At 26.8% G+C, this 23,006-nt stretch overlaps 1 protein-coding gene across 1 annotated transcript; it reads left to right on the top strand.

Moving 5' to 3' along the window:
* Window positions 1–686: 686 nt before the first annotated feature.
* Window positions 687–22,710, top strand: LOC100204597 (malignant T-cell-amplified sequence 1). Its single transcript, XM_065812643.1, has 6 exons — window positions 687–767; window positions 2,385–2,537; window positions 18,822–18,919; window positions 21,427–21,560; window positions 22,427–22,494; window positions 22,584–22,710. The coding sequence occupies exons 1-6, from the start codon at window positions 757–759 to the stop codon at window positions 22,666–22,668; spliced, it is 549 nt and encodes a 182-aa protein (XP_065668715.1). The 5' UTR covers window positions 687–756; the 3' UTR covers window positions 22,669–22,710.
* Window positions 22,711–23,006: the final 296 nt, after the last annotated feature.

Genomic DNA, 23,006 nt, shown 5'->3' with positions numbered 1-23,006 from the left:
TTTTTGCATTAAACAAATGGTATTATGGAGTTGAAGAAAATCTATACATTCAATCTTAGAAACTTTCCCATTTCTCATAATGGCTGATTATTGAAAGCTAGTTAAGACATTTTTTGACAGTTTGATGACCCATGAGTGTTTTCGCAAGCAATACCCCATCAATTGTAGGTTTGATATTGAGACAAAGGTGTAAGACGGCGTCGAAAATTTTTTTTTTTTTTTTTTGATTGTAGCGTTAACTGCGAATAGCCTCTAAATTAATTCACAAAAGGTGGACAATTTATGTGCACCTTATTTTTAAAATCGCGACATTGGTATTCATGAATTTGTCGTAAATAGCAGACTTTTTATGTTATAATATTGTACTGTCATTATGCTTTGTAACATAAAAACAATTTGTTAATTTATTACTTAACTTAGTAATAAGTTTTAGTTGATAATAAAACTTCATTTACGTTTAGCGAGTATTTCAAAAAGTGGACATAGCACTTTTATGCTTTGTTGTATCAATATAATATATAACGTTACATTTTATTTTCAAAATCTAGTCTGAAAGTAAACAAATAATTTTTAAAAGCCGTAATGAATCAAAAAAAAAAATCCAGTTGACCGTTGATTTGTTTGTCGACGTGATATTAGTGATGAATATTCGATGAATAGGCCGAGAACGAGAAAAAAAAATGAAAGCGAAAGTAAAAAAAAACTTAGAACACGCGGTTTTTTCTGTCGGAGTCTATCCATCTCAGTGTCGTAATTATGTTTAAAAAGTAAGCTTTTCTTTATTATTATTATATTTTTTAATAAAAAATAATAGTTTTTCGACTAGATAGAGAAACTTAAACTCAAATCTTAGTAACTAAATGTATGATAATAAATAGTACTTAATTGCTTCTTTATTCCCGAGAAAGCTTTATGAGATAGTTAATTTTTGAAAATGAGTTTTTCTTTTTTTTAAAATCTTTTCCTAAATACATTTTCTGGATATGCTTTGAGTTTTTAAAAATAAAAATAACAAATGATGCTTTCAAGTAGGCAAGAAAATAAGACTAGTTTTCGTAGTAACTTAAATACTAAAATATCATTAAAAAAGCCTTTAACACATTTAAAAAGTAAAATTATCGAAATCTAACAATTCTAAAAAGAATTTTTTAAGTTTTTTAAGGTTTTAAGTAAAAAATTTTTGATATATAGATTTGTTGAAAAAATTGTAGTCAAAAGTTCGTTTTCTTTAATTAAGTTTATATAACTTTGTCAGTTCTTATCTAAATTTCTCTAAGTTGGTAGCAAAAGAGTGGACTACAGATTGTCCTCTAGCCATCAGACATATTATGGCTAGAGGGGGTCCTCCAGCTCTAATATGTCGGATTACTAAGAAGATACTAAGAAGAACTTTTTTTTTTGTTTTAATAAAGTTTAATTTTATTTTAATATATCATAAATTTTTAATATCAGTAAATTGTATTATAACGTTTGTCAAGACGATAAAAAACACACTTTGATAAAGTTGGAATATTCTACCATAATAGCAAAACACAAACTTCAAAAAACTTGGCACAGTCTATTTATTATAAAAAAAAAATAAAAAATGGTACTCTATTACAGTTGGGAAAAAAGTTCACAAATCTTTAAACATTAAATTTAAAGGAAAAACCATCTCTTTTTAATTTGTGGGATGTCAAAGTCTAATGTATCCCCACCTAGCTTATTTGTCAATTTATGGTCAAGTTGTAAATCCACTGCTTCAAAATCTCCCAGATATAACAAAGAATATCAGTTATTCATTAAAATGGAATTACAATATATATTGTACTTTCATTAAAGATGACACTCTAAGAATCATCATCGATTTCAATCAAACAATAAGTAAACACACTAAACTAGATACAACTTAGCTCAACTTCTTTACAGCTGTTAAATAAATAGAGTTAACTAAACAAATTAAAATAAACAAGGCTTATTTTTTTCTATCAAAACATGATGTTTGTGTTGCAAGTTGTTAAACAGGTTTAACATACAACATTAAGATACAAAGATGTAATTTAATAAGTTTGTAATTAGTAATTTTTATTGTTAATAATTACCATTGTAATAATTTTCAATTAAAACCATACTTTTTTATTACTTAAGATATTATGTTCATTTAAATAACTGAGTGATTTGTTTTTTTGTACATAATACAATATTAAAAATTTTTACTATATCTACAATAGAAAATTTTCAGTTAATAAATATTTGTTAATATTTTAACTATTAGGCAATAAATCAAATTTTAATCAATGTCTTAGCTTATAAATGTCTATCAAGTTTTAGAATTTATTGATGACAAAATCTAGAAATTTACTTATGTTTAAATAAAAGATAAATTTCTGTTACTTTAAATATAGATTTATCGCTAAAGATGAGATATCTGGGACAACTCAAATTAAATCTTCAGTTCAGCGTGGAATACGGGCAAAGATTCTTGAACAATTTCCTGCTATAGAACCTTATATTGATGCAATTTTACCAAAAAAAGAATGCATGGTATTAGTAAAATGGTAGAGATTGTTGCTCACATTTATAAGCTTTTTTTACTAAATATATTTTATATATTTTACGCATACTTTTTTTTTACTTATTTATTTACAAAATATCATATATACACATGCAAATACAAAAACACATTTAGATTGGCAATCTGACATTATACTTATGAGAGAATAAAACTTTTCCCAGTCTTCTAAATTGATTAAAAAAAATAAAAACATAATGTTTACCTTATGTTTTTTTTAGTTTTTTTAAATTAATTTAGAAAAATTAAAGATGACCATGCAAGAGTGTATATATATATATATATATATATATATATATATATATATATATATATATATATATATATATATATATATATATATATATATATATATATATATGTTGAATTTGATAAAGAAGGCTGTGTATAAACTTTTTTGTTTTGAATATACTTTGATATAATTATATATTTGCAATATTTTGCTGACCTATAGTGGTCATCAGGTGTAATCAAAAACGTTACAAAATCACATAAATCAAATTGTCAAAAAAGAAGACATTACAGGCGTAAAATAAAAATAGTTTTTATAAAATAATATAATGGCGTCAGTTAAAATTTGACCAAAATGGTCTCCAAGTTCTCCTGTTTTTATAAATAAATTATATCTCAGTTAATGATATCTCCTCTAATATCTCAATAAAAATTATTTTAGAGGGCACTTATGACTTTATAAATCAAAAAATTAAAAATAAGGAGGAAGGGTGTGAATCCATAAAATAAATTGACTGGTTTCTTTAAAATAAAAGTTAAAAAAGCTCCTTAAAAACTCAAATTCACCCAACTGAATTGTGTCAAATACCCGATTAGCCAACTAAATTCAAAAAACCGACTGTAACTTAAAAATCACCTTGTTTTTAGGGGTAGAACAACCACTTCCCACACACACACACACCCCCCCCTGAAAATCGTCTTTGTATGCAATCTTCACACATAAAAAATCTTTGTTTCTTTAAAACACTCTACAAAAATAATACACAATAAAACTTGTTAATCTAAGAAAGATTTTATTTTGTGAATATTTTACATCATAATTGAGAGAAGTAAATACTAGAAATATGTTATACACAGGCTCAAAAGACAAGCTAACTCGGAAAACATCTACTTTTTTGTTGTTTCACAAAAGTAATGTAAGTAAAAGTAAAAATGCGTGATTCTTAAATTGATAAACGTGATTATAAAAATTATAAAAATTTGACTAAATGATGTGTATTTTTTGCTTGTGGGTCTTTATTATTTTATATTTTTTGTTGAAATATTTAAAGAATATCTAAATACTAGGATAATAAAATGCATATTTTTGAAACAAAAAAATGAATTTTATAAAACTATTAATAAACTCTCTGTGTAGTTAAGGCAATTTTAAAATATTATAGCGTCTGTACGATATTTTGTTGACTACGACGTATTTCCGTTAAACGATCAGGTCTGTAAATTATGAAAAGATAAAAAAAATTTTGCGGTATCATAAAATATAAATGTTTATAAGAAAAAAACCCAGACCGAAGATTCCTTTTTTTAAAAAAAAAATCTCCTTAAAATCACAATTGCTTGTCCAAATTTTAATAAGGTTTTAAATAAATACATTTTTTAGGTGAAATGAACATTATAGTTTAACAATATGATCTGTTCTGATCGTTTATTGGCAATTTTTCTTAGTTATAAGCTCGTTCTTGAACAGAATTCTAGTATTTTTTGTGAAAATTGATAGAAATATTGTGTTTTGACAAATATATATAATTAATATAGGTCAGAACCGATTGAAACTAGGATCAGTAGTAAATTAAGGAACTTTTTCAAAAGACTTCAACTAAATTCATGCTAACGTTGATGAGCAGAATTGATCTAAAGACTCCAAAATGGTGTTCTTTAGTTTCACTATTACGGGTAGTAAAAAGGTTTTGAAAATTATATAAAAAAAAGAAAAGTTTCTTTAAATATTAAAAAAACCTGAAGCAAAAAAAAAAATATCATTTAAAGCTCTTGTTCGGACATAATAAGCTGATAAAACCATGCTAATTCCAAATAAAAAATTCGAATAATTTGGAAATCACCTTGACTACATTGAGCTATAAGTTCATTACAATTTCAATTAAGCTTGAAAATTTCCAAAATTTTTCTGGAAATGTTCAAGCTTTATTGAAATATATTCAAAACAAAAAGTTTATACGCAGCCTTCTTTATCAAATTCAACATATATAAATATCATACAACAAGAATATGAATTTAAAAAATAATATATATATATATATATATATATATATATATATATATGTATATATATATATATATATATATATATATATATATATATATATATATATATATATATATATATATATATATATATATATATACACACAGAGCTCAATTTAATTTCTTATAAAGTCCTGGACAAAATGTCCGATCAAAACTTGTTTAGGTCACATTATGTGTAAATTAAATGTTATAATTAATTTTTTTTTTTTATTAGGTATGTATTTTTTATGATAAATTTAAGTGTTTGAAACTATTTTTCCATTTCTTTCTGAAAATCTTTAAGCATTTAAGAATTTGCGTCAAGAAAAAGCTACAAGAAACTATAGAGTATAAAACAGCAATCTAAAAGAAACAAATACTATACGAAATAGAAAATCTTATTTAAAAAAATAAAAAATTAGAAAAAGAAAAATTCTGTCAAAAAAAAGAATATACCTAAATATTTTACTGTTTTTGTTTTCTTCTTATTTAAGGGTGTTTGTTATTTTCCACTACCATAATTGGAAGAAAGCAGATAAAAATATAATGAAAATAAAAAACATTTTTTGATATACAATTTATTTGTGACATTTGTCAGTTAGTTTTTTAAGGAAACATTTTTTTATTTGCGCTAAAAATATAGACAACTTTGAAATTTGTTTTTAAATGTTGTTGCTAAACTTAACTGTTTTTATTGATGCACAAAATTTCAACAAGTTTTTCAAGAAAATAAATAAAATTATTAATACTAATATTTAAAAATAAAATATTTCAAATATTTTATTTTTGATGGGGATTTTATTTTCAATTGGGGTAGTGACAACCAAATTTTGGTTGTTTTCGCTACCTTCATTGAAATAGTCTGCACTTTTGTTAAATTCACCAAATTGTGCATCTAAACGCGATAGTTATGTTTCCTGATGAACTATTGCTATTGACGATGCTCCAAATGCTTGCAGGCTAGTACTTTCTAATTTACTGAACTTTTTCAACAAAATTTTTAGGAGTTAATTTAAAACTTTTTTTTTAAGTTTTTTAATACACTTTTTCAAACAGCAATCGTTATGTTCATTATCTCTATTATTTTGTAGTAATGTTGGAAATTGGGCTATGTAAATTAAACAGGCATCAAATGTGGTAAATACATTTACAAAAGAAACCAATTCCTTTATTTAATTTTTTCTATCATTTACAAAATTTATTATATAAATAATACTTTTTACAAATAAATAGCAAACAAATAAATCTATTTTCCTATTTTCCTATTTTCCTATAATATAAGTATTGAGAAAAAATATAAAATAAAACAAAGACATTTTTAAAAGCAAAAAGACATGAAAACAAAAAAACATAAGGAAAAAATTAGCAAAATTGCTCATAGTTCTAGCGTAAATACAGTCCGCGTTAAACAAATAGCACACACTATAAATATAATATATTTTATTCATTTTATACTGTTTTAAACAGTAAAATATCTAAAAATAGTCATAATAAGAAAGGTAATAAGAAACTTATCGTTTTTGGCGCCAAATGTTTTCCCGCATCAAAATATGGTAGACTATATGATTTTTTCTGGCGACAAACGAATAGCACACACCAGTCATTTAACATTTGACTGCAACAGACGATTTGCTAACGGTAGGTAAGTAATACATATATTAAGGTAGACCAAAGGGCCATCATATGTGAACTAATCATATGTGTTACAGAGGACTACTATAGGACGTGGAACTAAGTTAAATGCTGAAGAAGTTGCTATGATCAAGGCATTCAAAGCTGCCAATGTATTATGTCTGAGATATCGAGACATATACAACAAAGTCGGAAGGTGATCGAGAAGATTTTGAAGGATACTGATACATATTTGAAAACAAAACCCAACCAAAATTCTTCGATAATAACCAAGTGTGACAAACAGTGTCACATACTACAAGTGGCTGCAAACACCGGCTGTAGTGCTTGATTGATACACGCCCAACTGGATATTGATGTGTCATTGCGTACGATACAAAGAATGTTACATGAAGCCAAACATCTGAGGTATGCGAAGCGTATCTCAACGCTAGCAATGAAGAAGCATCACATGGAGTAATAGTGTATGCAAACAAACATTTGTGGAGTATGATGTATGCAAACAAATATTTGTCTTGTCCACCTGATTGGGGCTCAATTATTTGGTCTGATGAGGAGAAATTTAATCTTGATGGTCCAGATGGATATCAATATTATTGGCATGACTTATGAAAAAAACCCAAGACGTTCTTGTCCAAACAAAATGGTGGTGGTGGTGTCATGATTTGGGTGCATTTTCCAAGGCTGAATTATCTGTATTAAAGTTCTTAGAAGGGAAACAAACAGCTGAATACTATATTATTATACTCTCTGATTACTAAATGCCATATGGGCATGCCGACTATGGACATACGTTTGTTTTTACGCAAGATAACACATCGATACAGAGGGCAAAGACCGTGATGGAATTTGTAACGGAACATAGCATCCAGTTGTTTGATCATCCAACACTGTCACCCGACTTGAATCCAATTGAAAACATTTGGGGTTACTTGTCTCATCAAATGTATTCAAATGAAAAACAATACAGTAACGTCACAGAACTGAAAATGGCAATCCAGATAAAATGGAACAAAATCCCCAATCAACTTCCTCGATGCCTAAGTGTTGCACTCAGGTTATTATGAAGAAAGATAAAAAGATTGACTATTAGGTACGTTTCTACGTCTTAGTAATCTCTAAAAGCTGCTGGAATGACGTGTGTGCTATTGGTTTGGCACATAATGTATTTTTTATTTTATTCATTTTTTGTTTTTTACATGTTTTAAACAAAAACAAAGACAATGTTTTCTTTTTTTTTTGCATTTTATTTCTTGTGTTAAGTTGTGTTAAATATTTATTAATTATTGTGTTAAATTTAATACATTCATACACCTATTTTTATTACTAAATTGTTTCATGAATTGATTTTTTTTCTCAGTAGATAAGTTTATGTTTTTGCCGCAAATTGTTAAAATGCTTTAAAAGTTAAAAGATGCCAACTGCCGTGGTCAGTGTGTCTGAAAAAATTACTTAAAACGAGGACATACAAGGCGTGCGACTGCACACGCTTCCTGGGAAGGCTCGCACATACACACTCTTGCATGGTCATCTTTAATTTTTCCCATAAAATGTAAACATTTTTTTTTTTAATTAATTTAGAAGACTGTGTAAATTGAGTGCTACTTAATGCTTTAAAACAGCCTGTGTAGAATTTAATTGAGTCTTCCCTGGTGACTTCAATGAAACTTAAGTAACATTTTCCACAGCATTGAATGCTTGTATGCTTTAATGTCTTACTTGTGACCACAGTTTTAAGCAATTTGCCATTTTACCCCCTATATTGTCATTTGTATAAATCTATGTCATTTTTAATAGATTTAGGAATGTCATTTGTGGCAAGCAGAGTATGACGCATCTGGCACATCTTATATGCTTTGGTAAATACTTGCCATTACTTTTCAGGTCTGGGGCCCCAGTCACTTATTACTTCACCATAGATTATAACATGTGGAAACAACCAAAAAATGTTTGTTTTTTTTAATTAAGAAACATAGAAGTGTTTTTGTTCAAGAAAATTCTTTTCACAAATGAAATTTGAATATTTTTTTTCTGATTAATTCAATTTTTATAATTCATTATCACAACAAGTTCTTTTGCAATCTGCTTAGTAACTCATGAAATCTATCTATAAATTGTTCATTATCTTTATTTAAAATGTTTCATCAAATACTTAAAAAAACATAACAAAAGACTAAATTGTAAGAAAGCAAACGAAAGGTTATTATGTTATGTTTATGATTTTAAGCAATAAATCATTATGAAAAATATTTATTTTCAAATTCCTTATTTTGAATTCATAAGTAATATTTATTACAGCTATATATTAAAAGATTTTAAACTGGTTTAAAATTTAGTTTAATTGCAAAGTGGTACTTTAAAATGCAATAATATCACAATTTAACTTTTAACAATATAAATATGTAAGCTTTGTTGAGTTAAATTTACTTGCATTACACTTTTCCTTTACCCAATGAAATCTCATAAAAAGCTTAAGACATAACTCTGGCTATAGTAAAAAAGCCTGTAACTAAATCTTAAAGCAATTGTTTTTCAACTATGGTTGATTAGTGGTTAAAACTCACATTTAATGTAGTTGATAATTAAATTGTTTACCTTTGCTTTTTTTTTTTTTAAATGTTAATTCACCTCCCCAAGGCCGAGTAGGCCACTACGAGGAGGCTACTTAATTGTGGTTATAACCCTCTCAACTCTATAATTCCGAAACATGAACCTTGACGAACAAGACCGCTGCGCGGAGAAACAAGCAGTATTACAAGGGATGTAGTGGGGATCGAACTTGGAACCTCTCACTTATGAAGTGAGCGTTCTACCACTGCACCATTACCGCATAAACAGAAAAAAAAGCTTGCTTCTTCTAGAGCTCTAATTTTATTGTAACAAATAACACCAGTTTCAATGATTTCTGTTAGTTAAATTACTTATTTCAATTATGAAATTATTATATTAAAGTTATTCAATAGTTATACTAAAAAAGTTATGTACACCTGTTATGGTAATTTAAATATTTCAGCTTTAATCCAGTATAGCAAAAATAGTAATAATAATAACAATAATAATAATGATAATATTAATAGATTAACAAATAACTACCTTTAGATGCTTTAGCAAGTTTAAAGTCAAGTCAATTTGTGTAGACATGAGTTTTTTCAGACAATTTTTACACCTGGTCAACACTTTTTTTTAATCAACAAATTTAGTTTTTTCAAAATAATGTCCATCCAAAATTGAGGAAAAACCTGGTGTTCAGTTTGATGTTAGGCTCTTGGTTCTACAGTCAGATGATTTTTTCTCTTTGAATTTGAATCTGCATTATTACCTTTTGATGCCATTTTTTTAAACATTTAATCAACCATGCTTAACTAAAAAGTTGTAAGAAAAATCAGCTTATTAAATATTACAATAACTTTTAACCGTTATAGTTTACATAAAATTTTTACTATTGATATCAACAGTTGAATGGCTTCTTTTGCTTTTAAATTTAAAAAATGGCATCCGAAACATCCTTCATCAAGATCAATCCCAAAGCCTGGTACCCATAGTAAAAACACTACAGGAAAATTGCATTCTGATGGAATTGTATTTTTATTTTGTCTTTTGATGAAATTGGTGTGTAGTATTTCTTAATTGCTTTTCATCGTACCCATTTTCAATAAACATGTCAGTTAAAAAATTTATTTCGTTTTGCAAATGAGATTTACTACAGATGGCGTAAGCTCTGTCAAGAAATCTTTTAAATAAAGCTGTTAAAATATTTGGATAGTGATTTGAATGCTGTTTAATTTGAATGTTAGTAATTGCCTCTTTTCGACATATTTTGTACTCATATTTTCCTATTGTATTATTTATAATGGTTATATCAAGAAAGTTCAGCGTTTTTTTCTCGTTTTCAATTTCAGTTGTGTATTGTATTGCTAGGCCGGTGGCCATATAGTAAAAATGTTACTAAAAATGAACTTACGTCGGACACTTGTTTTAACTAGATGTTGTTTTTTTCAATGTAGAGTATTGTACTAAGATAAGAAAAAAGAAACTTCCCCGATTTTAGCCTTGCAGTTTTTAAGAAATTAAGGTTTGGGTCTTTTACCGCAAATGACAAATGGGAGAAAAAAAATTATTGTCAATTTTGTGCAATAGATATTTTTTAAGTATCAAATTAAATGCTGATTACATTTTGCTTAAGAACATTGACCTTAAAATGTATCATTTTCAAGTTTGAGCAGGCCCATATGGGGGGGGGGGTGGAAGTGCTCCCCAATCTAATAAAAAAATTTACAGCTCCCCTTTTCTTGACACTTATTCTTTACTGGCACTTATTTGTCAATGTAATTTAACTGTTAGCATTTGTATATTGTATGGTGTAACAAAAATTGCAGCATCTTAAGCATAAATAGATAAAATAGTATGAATTTAATTTTTTTCATTTATCAATTTCGTTTTCTGGCTCATCAGAAAGCGAAATTGTTTTGTTTGACGAAAGACTCTATGATGGTATTTCATCATTATCATCATAGAGTTTTTTGTCAAATGATGTATTTTCATATGTTTCACCACATACACAAAATTTGGTACATGTGAGTCCATTTAATTTAAAAGAACACCGATTTATGATGCAACCAGATTTACAAGAGCAGTTAACAAATTCAAAAAGTGAATCTGGTGCAGGTGGTAATGTTGTCCAAACTATGTTAACCTGGTCACCATTTATAGACTAGCCATAATCATCAGGCAAAAGGACATTTAGTACACCCTGCTATATATTTTTTCTAATGCAGGCTTGGTCGGAAGCGGGTACAATAGCACTCTATATCTGACCACGCATATGATATTTAGTTGCGACAACATGGCCACGGTTTTTTAGATGCTTTGAGAACATTTCAAAAAGTGCAAAAAAACTTAATGTGACGGGAGACAACTACTAAAAAAATTAACTAAAAAATGAAATGAATTCTTAATGAAAAAACTAAAATAAAATAAATTACGTTTAGAATAAATTGTTTCTAAACTTTTCTCTTTTATAATTTTTTTATTAAATTAAGCAACACTTTTATAAAAAGTGACAACTTACTATTAATGATTGTTTAGTAAAGAAACTTGAAAAGGAGGAAGCGGAACTGTTTCACAATACTGCTTCACAATACTGCTTGTTTATTAATTGAGTAGGCTTTTTAATATATTTGTATGTTTTTTTCTGTATGGACAGATGGTGCGGTGCTGGTTCACTCGTAAGTCACTTTATATAAATGTATGTTTGTGTTTTGTTCAAATCTCTGGCGCAGTGTTCATCCACTTATTTTATTAACTTTGATGATTATTATTTTTTAAATTTTTTTGAAAATGCTGAAAAACTTTGTTGAAAGTTGTTGTTGAAAGTCCTATTTTTATAAAATCTATTGTACAAATAATTTTAAAAGACTTACATTTAAAAAATAAAAATCTAATCTATATTATTGTTTATATAATTATTTATTATAATTCTTAATAAAGCTTAACTTTATATAATTTAAAAAATAAAATTAAAAGTTTACTTTTCATAAATGATCAATAAAAGTAAATCATTGCTTAGTTTAAAACCCCTTTGCTAATATTAAAACATTTGATAAAGGGAGAGTGGGGCACCATGATACATAGGGCACCATGAAACATAGGGCACCATGAAACATTGTAATTGAAACAGTTACTACAAGAGCTATGTTTTGATAAATTTCAACCACACGCAGGCCATCATTAGGCCTGCGTGTGGTCGAATTTTTTTTTTTTTTTTGATGACAAATGAATTCATTAGTTTTTAAAACTCATAAGTTTTAAAATGTCTTATTTAATGTGTCTATCAATAAGTGACATTATTTTGTAAACTACAATCCATAAGCTTTTTACTTCATTAAACAAATTCATTGAAAAAACCAGTCGATATTAAAAAAAAGCAATTGTTTTCTATTAGCAAGTATGGGGTAACTTGATACAGCATTTGTGGGGGGCCCTAAAACTGTAGAATAGTACTCCATTGTGTCATAAACAATTTTAAAAATCATTTCTTTTAATATTTATAGTTGATTCTAAAAAGATTTATGTAAATATAATACAAGGAGATCCCATTTCGATACAAAGCCATTATTTATTGAGACTTGAGAATGACACTTGAAACGATATATTATCTAGTCTTCTGAAATGTGATTTGGACCATTGGATGCATTATTTGAGTTATAAATATTAATTTGTTTATAATTCAAATAAAAATCTGCCTTTTCTCTGTTTTATACTTTTTTTTTTTTAAATGATGCTCGTAGTATGTATCAAGGTACACCGTGGTGGGGTACCTTAAAACAAATTTTTATTTTTACTTCAACTAGTCTCACAAGTTTAACCTGTTATATTTTTTTCATTTATAGAATTTATTTTGTGGGTATAAATTCATTCTACAAATTAAACCTATCGCTTAAAAAAAAGGCATATTAAAAATTTGTTACGAAGCAAAAAACCAAAAGTGTATCATGTTGCCCCACTCTGACCTACATAAGGTTCTTATGAATTTAATTGTTTTAGCATGTTAAATAGTTTCGGACATACATGGAAACATACATAAATTTAAATGTTCTCATATTATCTAAAAAGCTGCGACCAAGTTGTCGTGACTAGATATAATTTGCGTGGTCAGGAATAGAGGGTGATCGCACCCACTTCCCGACCAAGGCTGTAAGTAAGCGTCATAATTTGTACGCTTTATATAGAAGAATGGATGTTAATAATAATTAATGTAGAAAACAAACTTTTGTGTCCCACTGACAACCTCATCTGATACATCTAGTGACATTCCATTACCTCGGAATGCAGTATTCTTTTTTCTTGTGTGCTGTGCAGTATTCTTTTTTCTTTTCTTCAATCTTAAGAACATATAACTTACCCTCTCCTTGAAAAACAGACACTGCAACCTAACATTAACATCACAACCTAAATAATAAGTTCAAGAAACATCAGTTTTATTATGTTTGTGAGGTATAAAATAACTGTAGATAAACAGCACACTTTGATATATTATTTTTGATGAAGTAGCATAGTAGCATATAAAAAACGTTTTTAAGAAAAGTTAATGTTTTCACTTATGTAATTTAATGTGTACCTGTAAAGGAATCAAAGCCAATCATTGCATAACACCAATTATAACCAATCACATTTGCAATTTTATTTACATTTAGAGTGTGTTGTTTGTTTTCACATCCAGTTTCAAAATGAAGGCTTGCAGAGATAGACCAACAATGATATAAAGCACTTACAAAAACATCTGTATTGCGGCTTGCAAAAATAATATGAGCATATGAAACTAGAGCATTCTTACAATGTAACTATAACTTAGTATCAGCCTCCTTGTAGTTGCTACAAAACTCGAGCAATTCAGTACAAATTAAATTTCGGAGGCAGTACATGCTATCCCTCTGTATAATAAATTGAAATTTAACCAATTCTTCTTTGTTACTGCCCAAACTCATAAACTTTTTCCAATCTTTTGGTACTTTTTGATCAGGCCCAAAGATAGTAACATTCTGGACACCAGATTCAGGTCGTTTTTGTTGCTCAGTGTGTTTGATGCTGATTGTCGGATACCTGTCCACTACAAAATCAACTCTGTTCGACTGAGTTTCCCTTAATTTTGGGTATAGGTTTCAGAATTTGCAATGAAGCCATACTGTCTAAAACTAACACATTGTTTTGAGGAATATCTGCTGACAACTTATCGATACATTTATTTTCAAGTACACTTGTAAGTTTTGACTTCATTGTTTTTAGCCATCAAAAGATGCCAACTGAGGCGGGAATATTCTCAACGAATACCTAAGAACTTTTACTTTATTTATATCACGGTTGCGTGCTATGAGCAAACAACAAACCCTAAAATTACAGTCATTTTTAAAACAACTTTTTTTCACTGGATGATTTAACTGTATTTTTGTTGCTTGCAAACTTCTTTAGCTTTAACACTTTTCTCCTTGTAAAATTATCCGAATCATCCGGTTTTTCTCTTAAAAACACAACAAAAATCTGTTATAATTCCTTTATCTGCAACAATCCCAGTGACAATATTTACAAGATCGTTTGTGACTTCATTTTCAAATGGTTTAATCATTGAAGAAATTGTTTCCATTACATCAACAACTAATTTTTCATCTTTAAGAATTCTTTTAATATCCAAATCTTTATGAACCCTTAAAATTGGAAATCAATACTTGCCTTAAAAGATCATAATAACTATAATAATAAAAATGGTATTTACATATAGTAAAATAAAACGACTTATCACCCAACGTGTCTGTCTTAACTTAAAGGTTTCATAAACTGGAGTATGTAATCATTCTCTAGTTTGCATCCATAGAATGATTTAACTAGTAAATAATTTACAACAGAAATGCATGTTATACTATAAAAATAAAATAGAAACCAATAAAATTACTTTATCTAGATTCCATAACAATAATTGTTTGAAAGTAATTTACATTGTTGGGTGTTAATATCTTTTTGGTTGGGATAAAATCCATCTCTGGACAGCTCCTTGATTGAGTGTAATACTAATTATGCCTCCAATAGTTTTACAATCCCTGTTATACATTTGTTCTATTGCCTGGTCACAAGCAATAGCTGAAAAAGAACTAGCTTGGCGCTGAACAGTCCAATTACTCTTAAACTCTGTCAGTAGCCTTTAATTGTAACAGTTTTTGGTAATACAATTTTTGTGTTAACAGTTTGAAAAGAACATCTTGACACATCTCCACTTTTAATTTTGAGCTTGCACCACTTTTTTCCAATGCTAAATACTTTTTTTAAAGCTTTAGACCTGCGCTGTTTGCATTTATTAGGGATATTGTTAAAATGAATCAAACAAAGATCTTCACCCAACGATGCAGCTGCCGTTTTGTTTGTTTATATTTTAACAAAGTGCAACAGAAGTATTTTACGTAATTATTTCATACGAAGTTTTAAATATCATTCTGTTGATTCTATTTTCTGTAAATTATCAGTGATAGACAAATCATAAATCATTATAAAGCGATAATGCACAATAAAGGAAAGTAGAATGATCTTTTGTGAAGAAACTGCTGAGTAAAAAAAAGGCAAGTTTATATTTTTGTGATTTATATACTAAAAAATACTAAATTCAACACAGACATTTCTGTTATAATGTGTCCAACAACATGAAACAATAATCAAGCTTGGCTGCCGGTTTATATAGGATATTGTTGATTTAAATTATCTTGGAATTGTTTTGCTTGTTTAATGTTAGGAAATATTGCATGACTATCGTCAACGTATTGTAAAAATGATTTTAGGTTAAGTGCAGGATTTATCATCAATATCATTTTAATTGCATTATTTTCATGGAATTGTAAAAAAGATTCCATGAGAACCACCATGAAAGAGAGTCTGATTAGGCCTGTCAGATTTATTCTGTCAGGTTTTTATTGTCAGATAGGTTGTATTGTCCTCACTAAGAAATAATTATATAAGTTTAAATGTATTTTTTAAGCAACATGTTTATGGAAAATGGGTACAATGAAAAGCAATTGAGGAATATTACACACTAATTTTATCAAAGACAAAATAAAAACACAGTTCCATCAGAATGTAAAATTTTCCTGTAGTGTCTTTGCCTTGGGTACCAGGCCTTTCACCAAAACTTGGAAAAATACTTCGAAAAGCATGATACAAAGCTTAATTTAAATCAAACCCAAATTTAAGATCTTTATTGACATTGAAGAATGGATTGAAACTGCCTGGTAACAGCAAGCCTGGAACCTAAATAATGAAATGCAACTGTTCCAAAGTTTACGTAGATCAAATAAAAATGCAGGTAATCACACAGATGCATCTACATCAGAAGAGCATTAATGAAAAGAAACTTAATCAATCTGCATTAGCATTTCATAAAACCTTTTGCAAAGAAGATATTGTTCGGGAAAAAACAAGAACATTAATGGTAAAATATAAAAAGTTTTTAAGAAAAAATTAGGGAGGCACTAGAAATTCAAAATAATATGCCAGAAACAGTGAGGTTAATCTTGATGAAAACCAATATGTCAAATCTATGTTTTAGACGCCATTTTTTAAATTTAAAAGCAGAAGAAGTCGTTCAACTGCTGATGTCTATAGTAACAATTTTATATAAACTATAACGATTAAAAATTATTGTATTGTTTAATAAGTTAATGATTCTGGTATCCATAACCTATCCAAAATTTCTTAAATAATAAAATTATTAGTATTGGGAGAAACTGTATTTCTTGATGTTTTCAAATAATATATAATATACTCTCATACAAAATGTCATCTTTGAAATAGATGACATTTTGTAGGCTCCCTAATGAACCTACTGATGGAGAAACAAGCTGCAGAAGAAAACTAAAAATTAGATAAGTGTTTTTACTAATTTATATATATATATATATATATATATATATATATATATATATATATATATATATATATATATATATACACACACTCTTGCTAGGTCAGATTTAGAAAAAAAATTATTTTGAAGACCAGAAAAAGTTTTTTTATTTTATTATTTGATAGACTGCCTTCCCTAACCAAACCCTCAGTCGATGTAGCGACACTTCCTTGTAGCAGCAGGCTATAAGATAGTCGATGTAGCAGCACTCCTTTGTAGCATCAGGCTATAAGATAGTTGGTGTAGCAACACTCCGTGCATGTTTTACAGTAAAAAAATAAAAATAGAGACATTCAGAATGTTTTTAAAAACATTTTAGTTTTTTAATTAGAGTTTTTGTGGTTTTTTAAAAAAACACTAAATTTAATTAGTTTCCACAATTAAATTAAAACATTTTGTTATAATCTAACTTTAATTTTTTCAGTTTAAAAACCATAGACAAACTACAAGCTGTTTTTTACCACAAACAGTAAATTAATGCCTTAACTGTAGGTATATCAGCGTTTCACAGAAAGATGTGCGATCGCACGCAATTATATGACTACGCAAAAAATACTTTGTTTTGACGATTTGACCATGGCTTTTAAAATATTTTCAAAATTTAAAAATGCACTAAAAAAATTTACTCAAACTTATCTAAAAAAAATTTTACTTTAAAAAAGAACAAAAAATCTTAACAAAAGAGAAATTAATAAAAAAACCTAACTAAAAAAAAAACTCAACAAACTAAAATGCTTAGTTTATTTAAAATCATGTTTTTAATTAGTTAGGAATAGTTTTTAATCTTTATTAATGTTTATATAATATTATTGGAAACCCTTAATAAAAAGAACAATATACTTTTAATAATTGGTTAAAAAATACTTACACTTTGTTTAAATTATAGTGTTTTTTTTTACTAATTTAAAAATATCAGTTTCCATGTAAATGTAAACTAGTAAATAATTACGCATTAAAAAACTATTTCATTCTTTGTTTTAACATTTGTACTTGGTTTTTTTAAATGTTTCAAAATATTAACATTTATCATAAAAAGTACATAATTGTATAAATAATAAATTTTAAAAAAAAACAGTTTATTAATACTTAGTATAAAAATTCATTAGAAGTTACTTCATTAAAAAGCGTTTCAATAATATTAAAGCTTTAAAGATCAAATTTATTTAATTGTAACAGCTTTCAAAAACATTTCTCTTTTATTTTCAAAGAAACTTTTTTTATCTTTTTAAATGTATTAACTTAATGATTCTTATATTAAATTCGTTAAAGAGACTTTAATTTTAGAAAGTCATTGTTTATAAAAACAAAATAATTTTTTTTTTATAGTATAAATATTTTTAATATAAAAATTAAAATTTTAACATTATTAAATTAAAAAATTTATATACAACTGTCAGTTATACTTTTAAAAAAAATCATTATCAGCAAATTGTTACTTTATTAAAAGCCTTTTGCTAATATAAAAAAGTATGTTGAGAAGTTTCGATGTAATTTATTTTAACTATGGTATAGTTCAGAATATTTTTATTCAGCGCGTTTTTGAAATGTTTTTTGAAATAGCCGCGGTCAAATCATCAAAGCAAAATTGATTTGCCTGGTCAAATAATTACGTGAAATCACACGTCTTCCAGTGAAACACTGATACATATACACAGACACGCACACGTATATATATATATATATATATATATATATATATATATCAATTATGCTATAATTTTTTATGACAGACATGTATACTGCTACTACCACCCAACAAAAAAACATTGTAAAGAAGGAACAAGCCTAGATCTTGTTTTTGCCTGCCATTTACATGAGAAATAAAGTTAAAAACTAAGAGAGATTTTATTTTCTAATCATTATTTGATTTACTCTTTTTGTAATTTATTTATTTGCTTTTATAGTTGTAGATTTGAAGGTATAAAAATGTTTTTCATTTTTTAGTAAAGAGCATATAGAACTCTTGTCTGTAAAAAATAACTTGGTATTTTTTCGACAGCGTGATGGTCCTTGGATGCCTACTCTAAGGCTGCTACACCAATGTAAGTTACACTGTCTAAACTATGTTATGAAACTACTCTTCAACTTATTCATAATTTTCAAGTGATTTAATGGTTTGTTTTTGCATATAGCATTTATATTGATCTGGAAAAGTTAATACTATTAAAAAATATATACAAAGTTTTATGTGAAAAACAAAGCGTTTTGAGTTAAATATCGATTTATCTAAAGTTTGGACATGACTTTAATTTATGGCCATCCAACAAAACTAACTGAACCTGATGACAAAATACCCTCTGACAGACAAAAATATATGTTAGAACTTGTCCATTTTTTTTATATTGTATTTAATAATTTGGGATCCCTTTAATGACTGTGTACCATAAAAACAATTTATTTAAGTTATCGAAAAGTATTATATAGTTAAAAAGTGTACTTTCTACGATGAATGTAAATGTTTTTAAAACAGTTTGGCTGAGTTTGTATTAGAAGAAAACATTCTATATGAAAAATGAATATTAAAATGTATTTAGAAGTTACACATGACCATTGTGTTTGTTTAATAAATGTTATTTAAAGTGAATATACTTTTACTCCTTATTATTTCTTAGCACATAAAACATAAATACTTTTTCATACTCATAATAAAAGCACTTGATACCAAAGTATCATCATGATACTTTGGTATCAAGATAATACCGAAATTACTATTTTCATAAAAAAAATGACAACTGAAAAGACATCGACTGCAATGATTGAATAAATTACTTAGCTTTGTATTAAAGGCTGATTTTTTTAGATTAAATTATTTTGGAATCATTACTGAAAACAAGATAATTCTGATTTATATGGTTTACATTTATAGTTTATATGGTTTAAGAACCACACTTATTTTTGGATCAATACTAACAATAACTTTACAGCAAAATGCTTTTTAATTTCAATGTAAAAAAAAAAAGTTATTTTAATAGATAACTAAATTAAAAACAATGAAAATTACCTTGAAAAATAGCTGATTTAAAAATTTACACATAAATATTAGCTCCTCAAAAAAGGCTGTGGTCAATGATCTGTACTACAAGTTGCTAAAGAAAATGCCTGTATAGAAGTTCTAAAAAAATTTTCAGATGTGGCTAGTGTAAATGCTCTTTTTGTAAAAGTTACTGACAAAGTTTATGCATTAACGTTCAAAATGAAAGCTGAGCTTTAAAAAGATGCTACCTTGGTTGTTCACAGGGTCAGACTCACAAGAACTGACAAAAAGATTTACAATGATAGACTCAGTACCACAATCTCTAGTTTAGATGTAAAGTAACTCCTTACTGTTGCAACTACTTACTGTTGCAAAAATACCTAATAAAAACTAACATAAATACCTAACAAAACTAATAAAAATACCTAACAAAACTAGGCAGTACCAGCTAAATATCGGCACAACTAATTCGGTATAATTTGTGTTGGTTTTCAATTAGTCTATATTTTTGGCTGAACAACTGTCCAAATTTGCTCTATTTGAAAACTAATTCTCCTTTATAATTATTTATTTCATTTTTCCCTCAGATGTCACTGCTCTTGTATGAATATTTACAAATTTATATGCCAAACTATTGGCTTGTTAGGGTTAATGAGCGGTCATCGAGTACAGCTATTTTTGAAATACAATTACAATATGTCTGGAATAGTTTTTAGAATCAGAAATAAATCCATGCTTATGAGTTATTAAGTGTTTATTCCATTATGGTACTCTGGAGTATGATTGGTCTTGTTTAACCTAAGTTCAGGGAAAAATCTTTTACTTTGGTTACTAACAACAAAGATTTTACTGAATGAAACAAACAGAACCAACCTAAGGATTACACCTATATATATTACATTATTTTGCGATCTTTTTCTTTTTTTTAGATATATTTTCTTTGTTTGAACATATCTTTATTAAAAATCTTTTTTTTTCTGTTTATAAATATATATTTGTTTGTTTTTAAATATATTTTTCTGTTTGTAATTATATATATGTATATATTCTGTTTATAAATATATTATCTTATTTGAATATTATTTCCCATATTTTCAGCCGGGTCTCCTCCTTGTGGTCTAAAATTCATGCTTAAAATATATAATATCTTTTTTTAATACAGTTTTAAAAATTGCTTTTTTTATAAAATTAGGAAATCAGCTGTACAAAATGAATATTAAAAATGAAAACAGTATTTACGGTACCGATTTAAAAGTAAAAATCTTTGACTCTTAAATAAGACTCTTAAATTCAAAGTATGGTGCTGTTTAATATGTACCAAGTTAATCATTTTAATGGGTAACACTAAGAAATATCTTAGTGTTACCCATTAAAATGATTAACAGCACGGCTAAAATACTTTTTAATGTTATTAAACCAATTAGTATCTTGTAACCAATGTGTTTAAAATTTTAGGCGATTTTTGTTAGGTTTTATTTTATAGTATATTCGATTTTATCTAATTTTAATCAATATCCATGAATATTTTTATACTATTGTTAAAGTATTTTATTTAATTATTTACTTTGGTTTTAGATCCATTTCTTTTACCTCATGAACAGGTAGATAAAGGAGCTATTCGTTTTGTATTAAGTGGAGCTAATATAATGTGCCCAGGTCTGACGTCACCTGGAGCTAAAATGACTCCTGTAGAAAAAGATTCTGTTGTTGTATCTTTTCATACTTTTCACACCTAAAATTATTAAGATAGTTTGTTTTAATTTAAGATAGTTCATTTTAACTTTAATAATTATGATAAGCTTTCATAGACTGGCAAACATGATAATATTTATTATTCATGTTTGCCAGTCTATGAAAGCTTGAAATTTTTTTTTTAAGTATCTTAGCAACAAAATTTTTTAATGAAATAAACCAAAAAATTAGGTTTTTCAAATTCATTTGTAGTTGAAATATTTGTGCAGTATAACTTAATACGAGCATGACGAATATTATTTATAAAAATGTTATCAAAATTTAAAGTGGCATGTATTAAATTTTTAGTAAATATATAAGTTCAATTTTTATATTAAATATTTTTTATTTCAAAAAAATATATTCAAATAAAACAACTTAATATTTAAAAAAACAAAAGACTTGTTTAACAATAAATCAAACAAAAATAAAAGTAAAATCTCAACGTCGTCATCGACGTCTATTTGGTGATATTGGAAATAAAAAAAAACTAAGAAATTTACTTTAAGGTAGCAAATAAAAGAGAAGAGAATCATAATAAACCGGACTGTTTTGACTAGTTTGGAAATAAATTAAAAAGTATATATATATATATATATATATACATATTGACTGATCTTAAAATAATTTTGTAAAATGAGCCAGAAAAATTAATTGTTTTATTTAAAAAACTAAATAATTGTTACATTTTTTCAGGTTTTATTAACTTTATGCCATACGACGATTTTTTTTTAATGTTTCATTAAAACATTTTATGTTATCAATTAAGTTAATTTAATTTTCATTTATACATTTTGTATTCTATTGAATATTTAAGTTCCATTAACATAATTACTAAAATTAGGCTATAATGGCTGAAGGTAAAGATCACGCTGTCAGTATAGGATTAACAAAAATGAGCACACAGGAAATGTAAATAAATTTTTTACATGATGTTATAAACAAATTTCAATTTTGGTTCTTATTTACTTAATTATCTATTATTATCTTTATTTTATTAGAGCAGAGAAAAATAAAGGAATCGGAGTCGATAATATCCACTATTTAAACGATGGCTTGTGGGTGATGAAGCAATTGGATAGATAGTTTTTGTTGAGTTTTTAAGCAAAAAGAAAAATGATACAATAATACTTTTTTTTTTTTTTTTTTTCTAATTTTAAATTAGTTTTAAAAGAAAAATATTTAAATAAATTAGTAATTTACCTCAATACTTTTCTTTCAAAACACTTATTTTGGAATTAGACTGGCTTATATAATATTTAGTGATGAAAATTTCCCGAAAATTTCCGCATTTTTAATTTTCCTAAAATTTCCGGATAATTTCGGAAAATTTATATCTAAATTAGCGACATTTGCAATATAAACAATATTATTAGTAACCAAAATTAATACTAATATTATTGATATTTGAAACGATTATAATT

The sequence above is a fragment of the Hydra vulgaris genome, chromosome 12, assembly GCF_038396675.1.
Source record: "Hydra vulgaris chromosome 12, alternate assembly HydraT2T_AEP".
Lineage (NCBI taxonomy): Eukaryota > Metazoa > Cnidaria > Hydrozoa > Anthoathecata > Hydridae > Hydra > Hydra vulgaris.
This window is presented reverse-complemented; position numbering and strand designations above follow the sequence as displayed.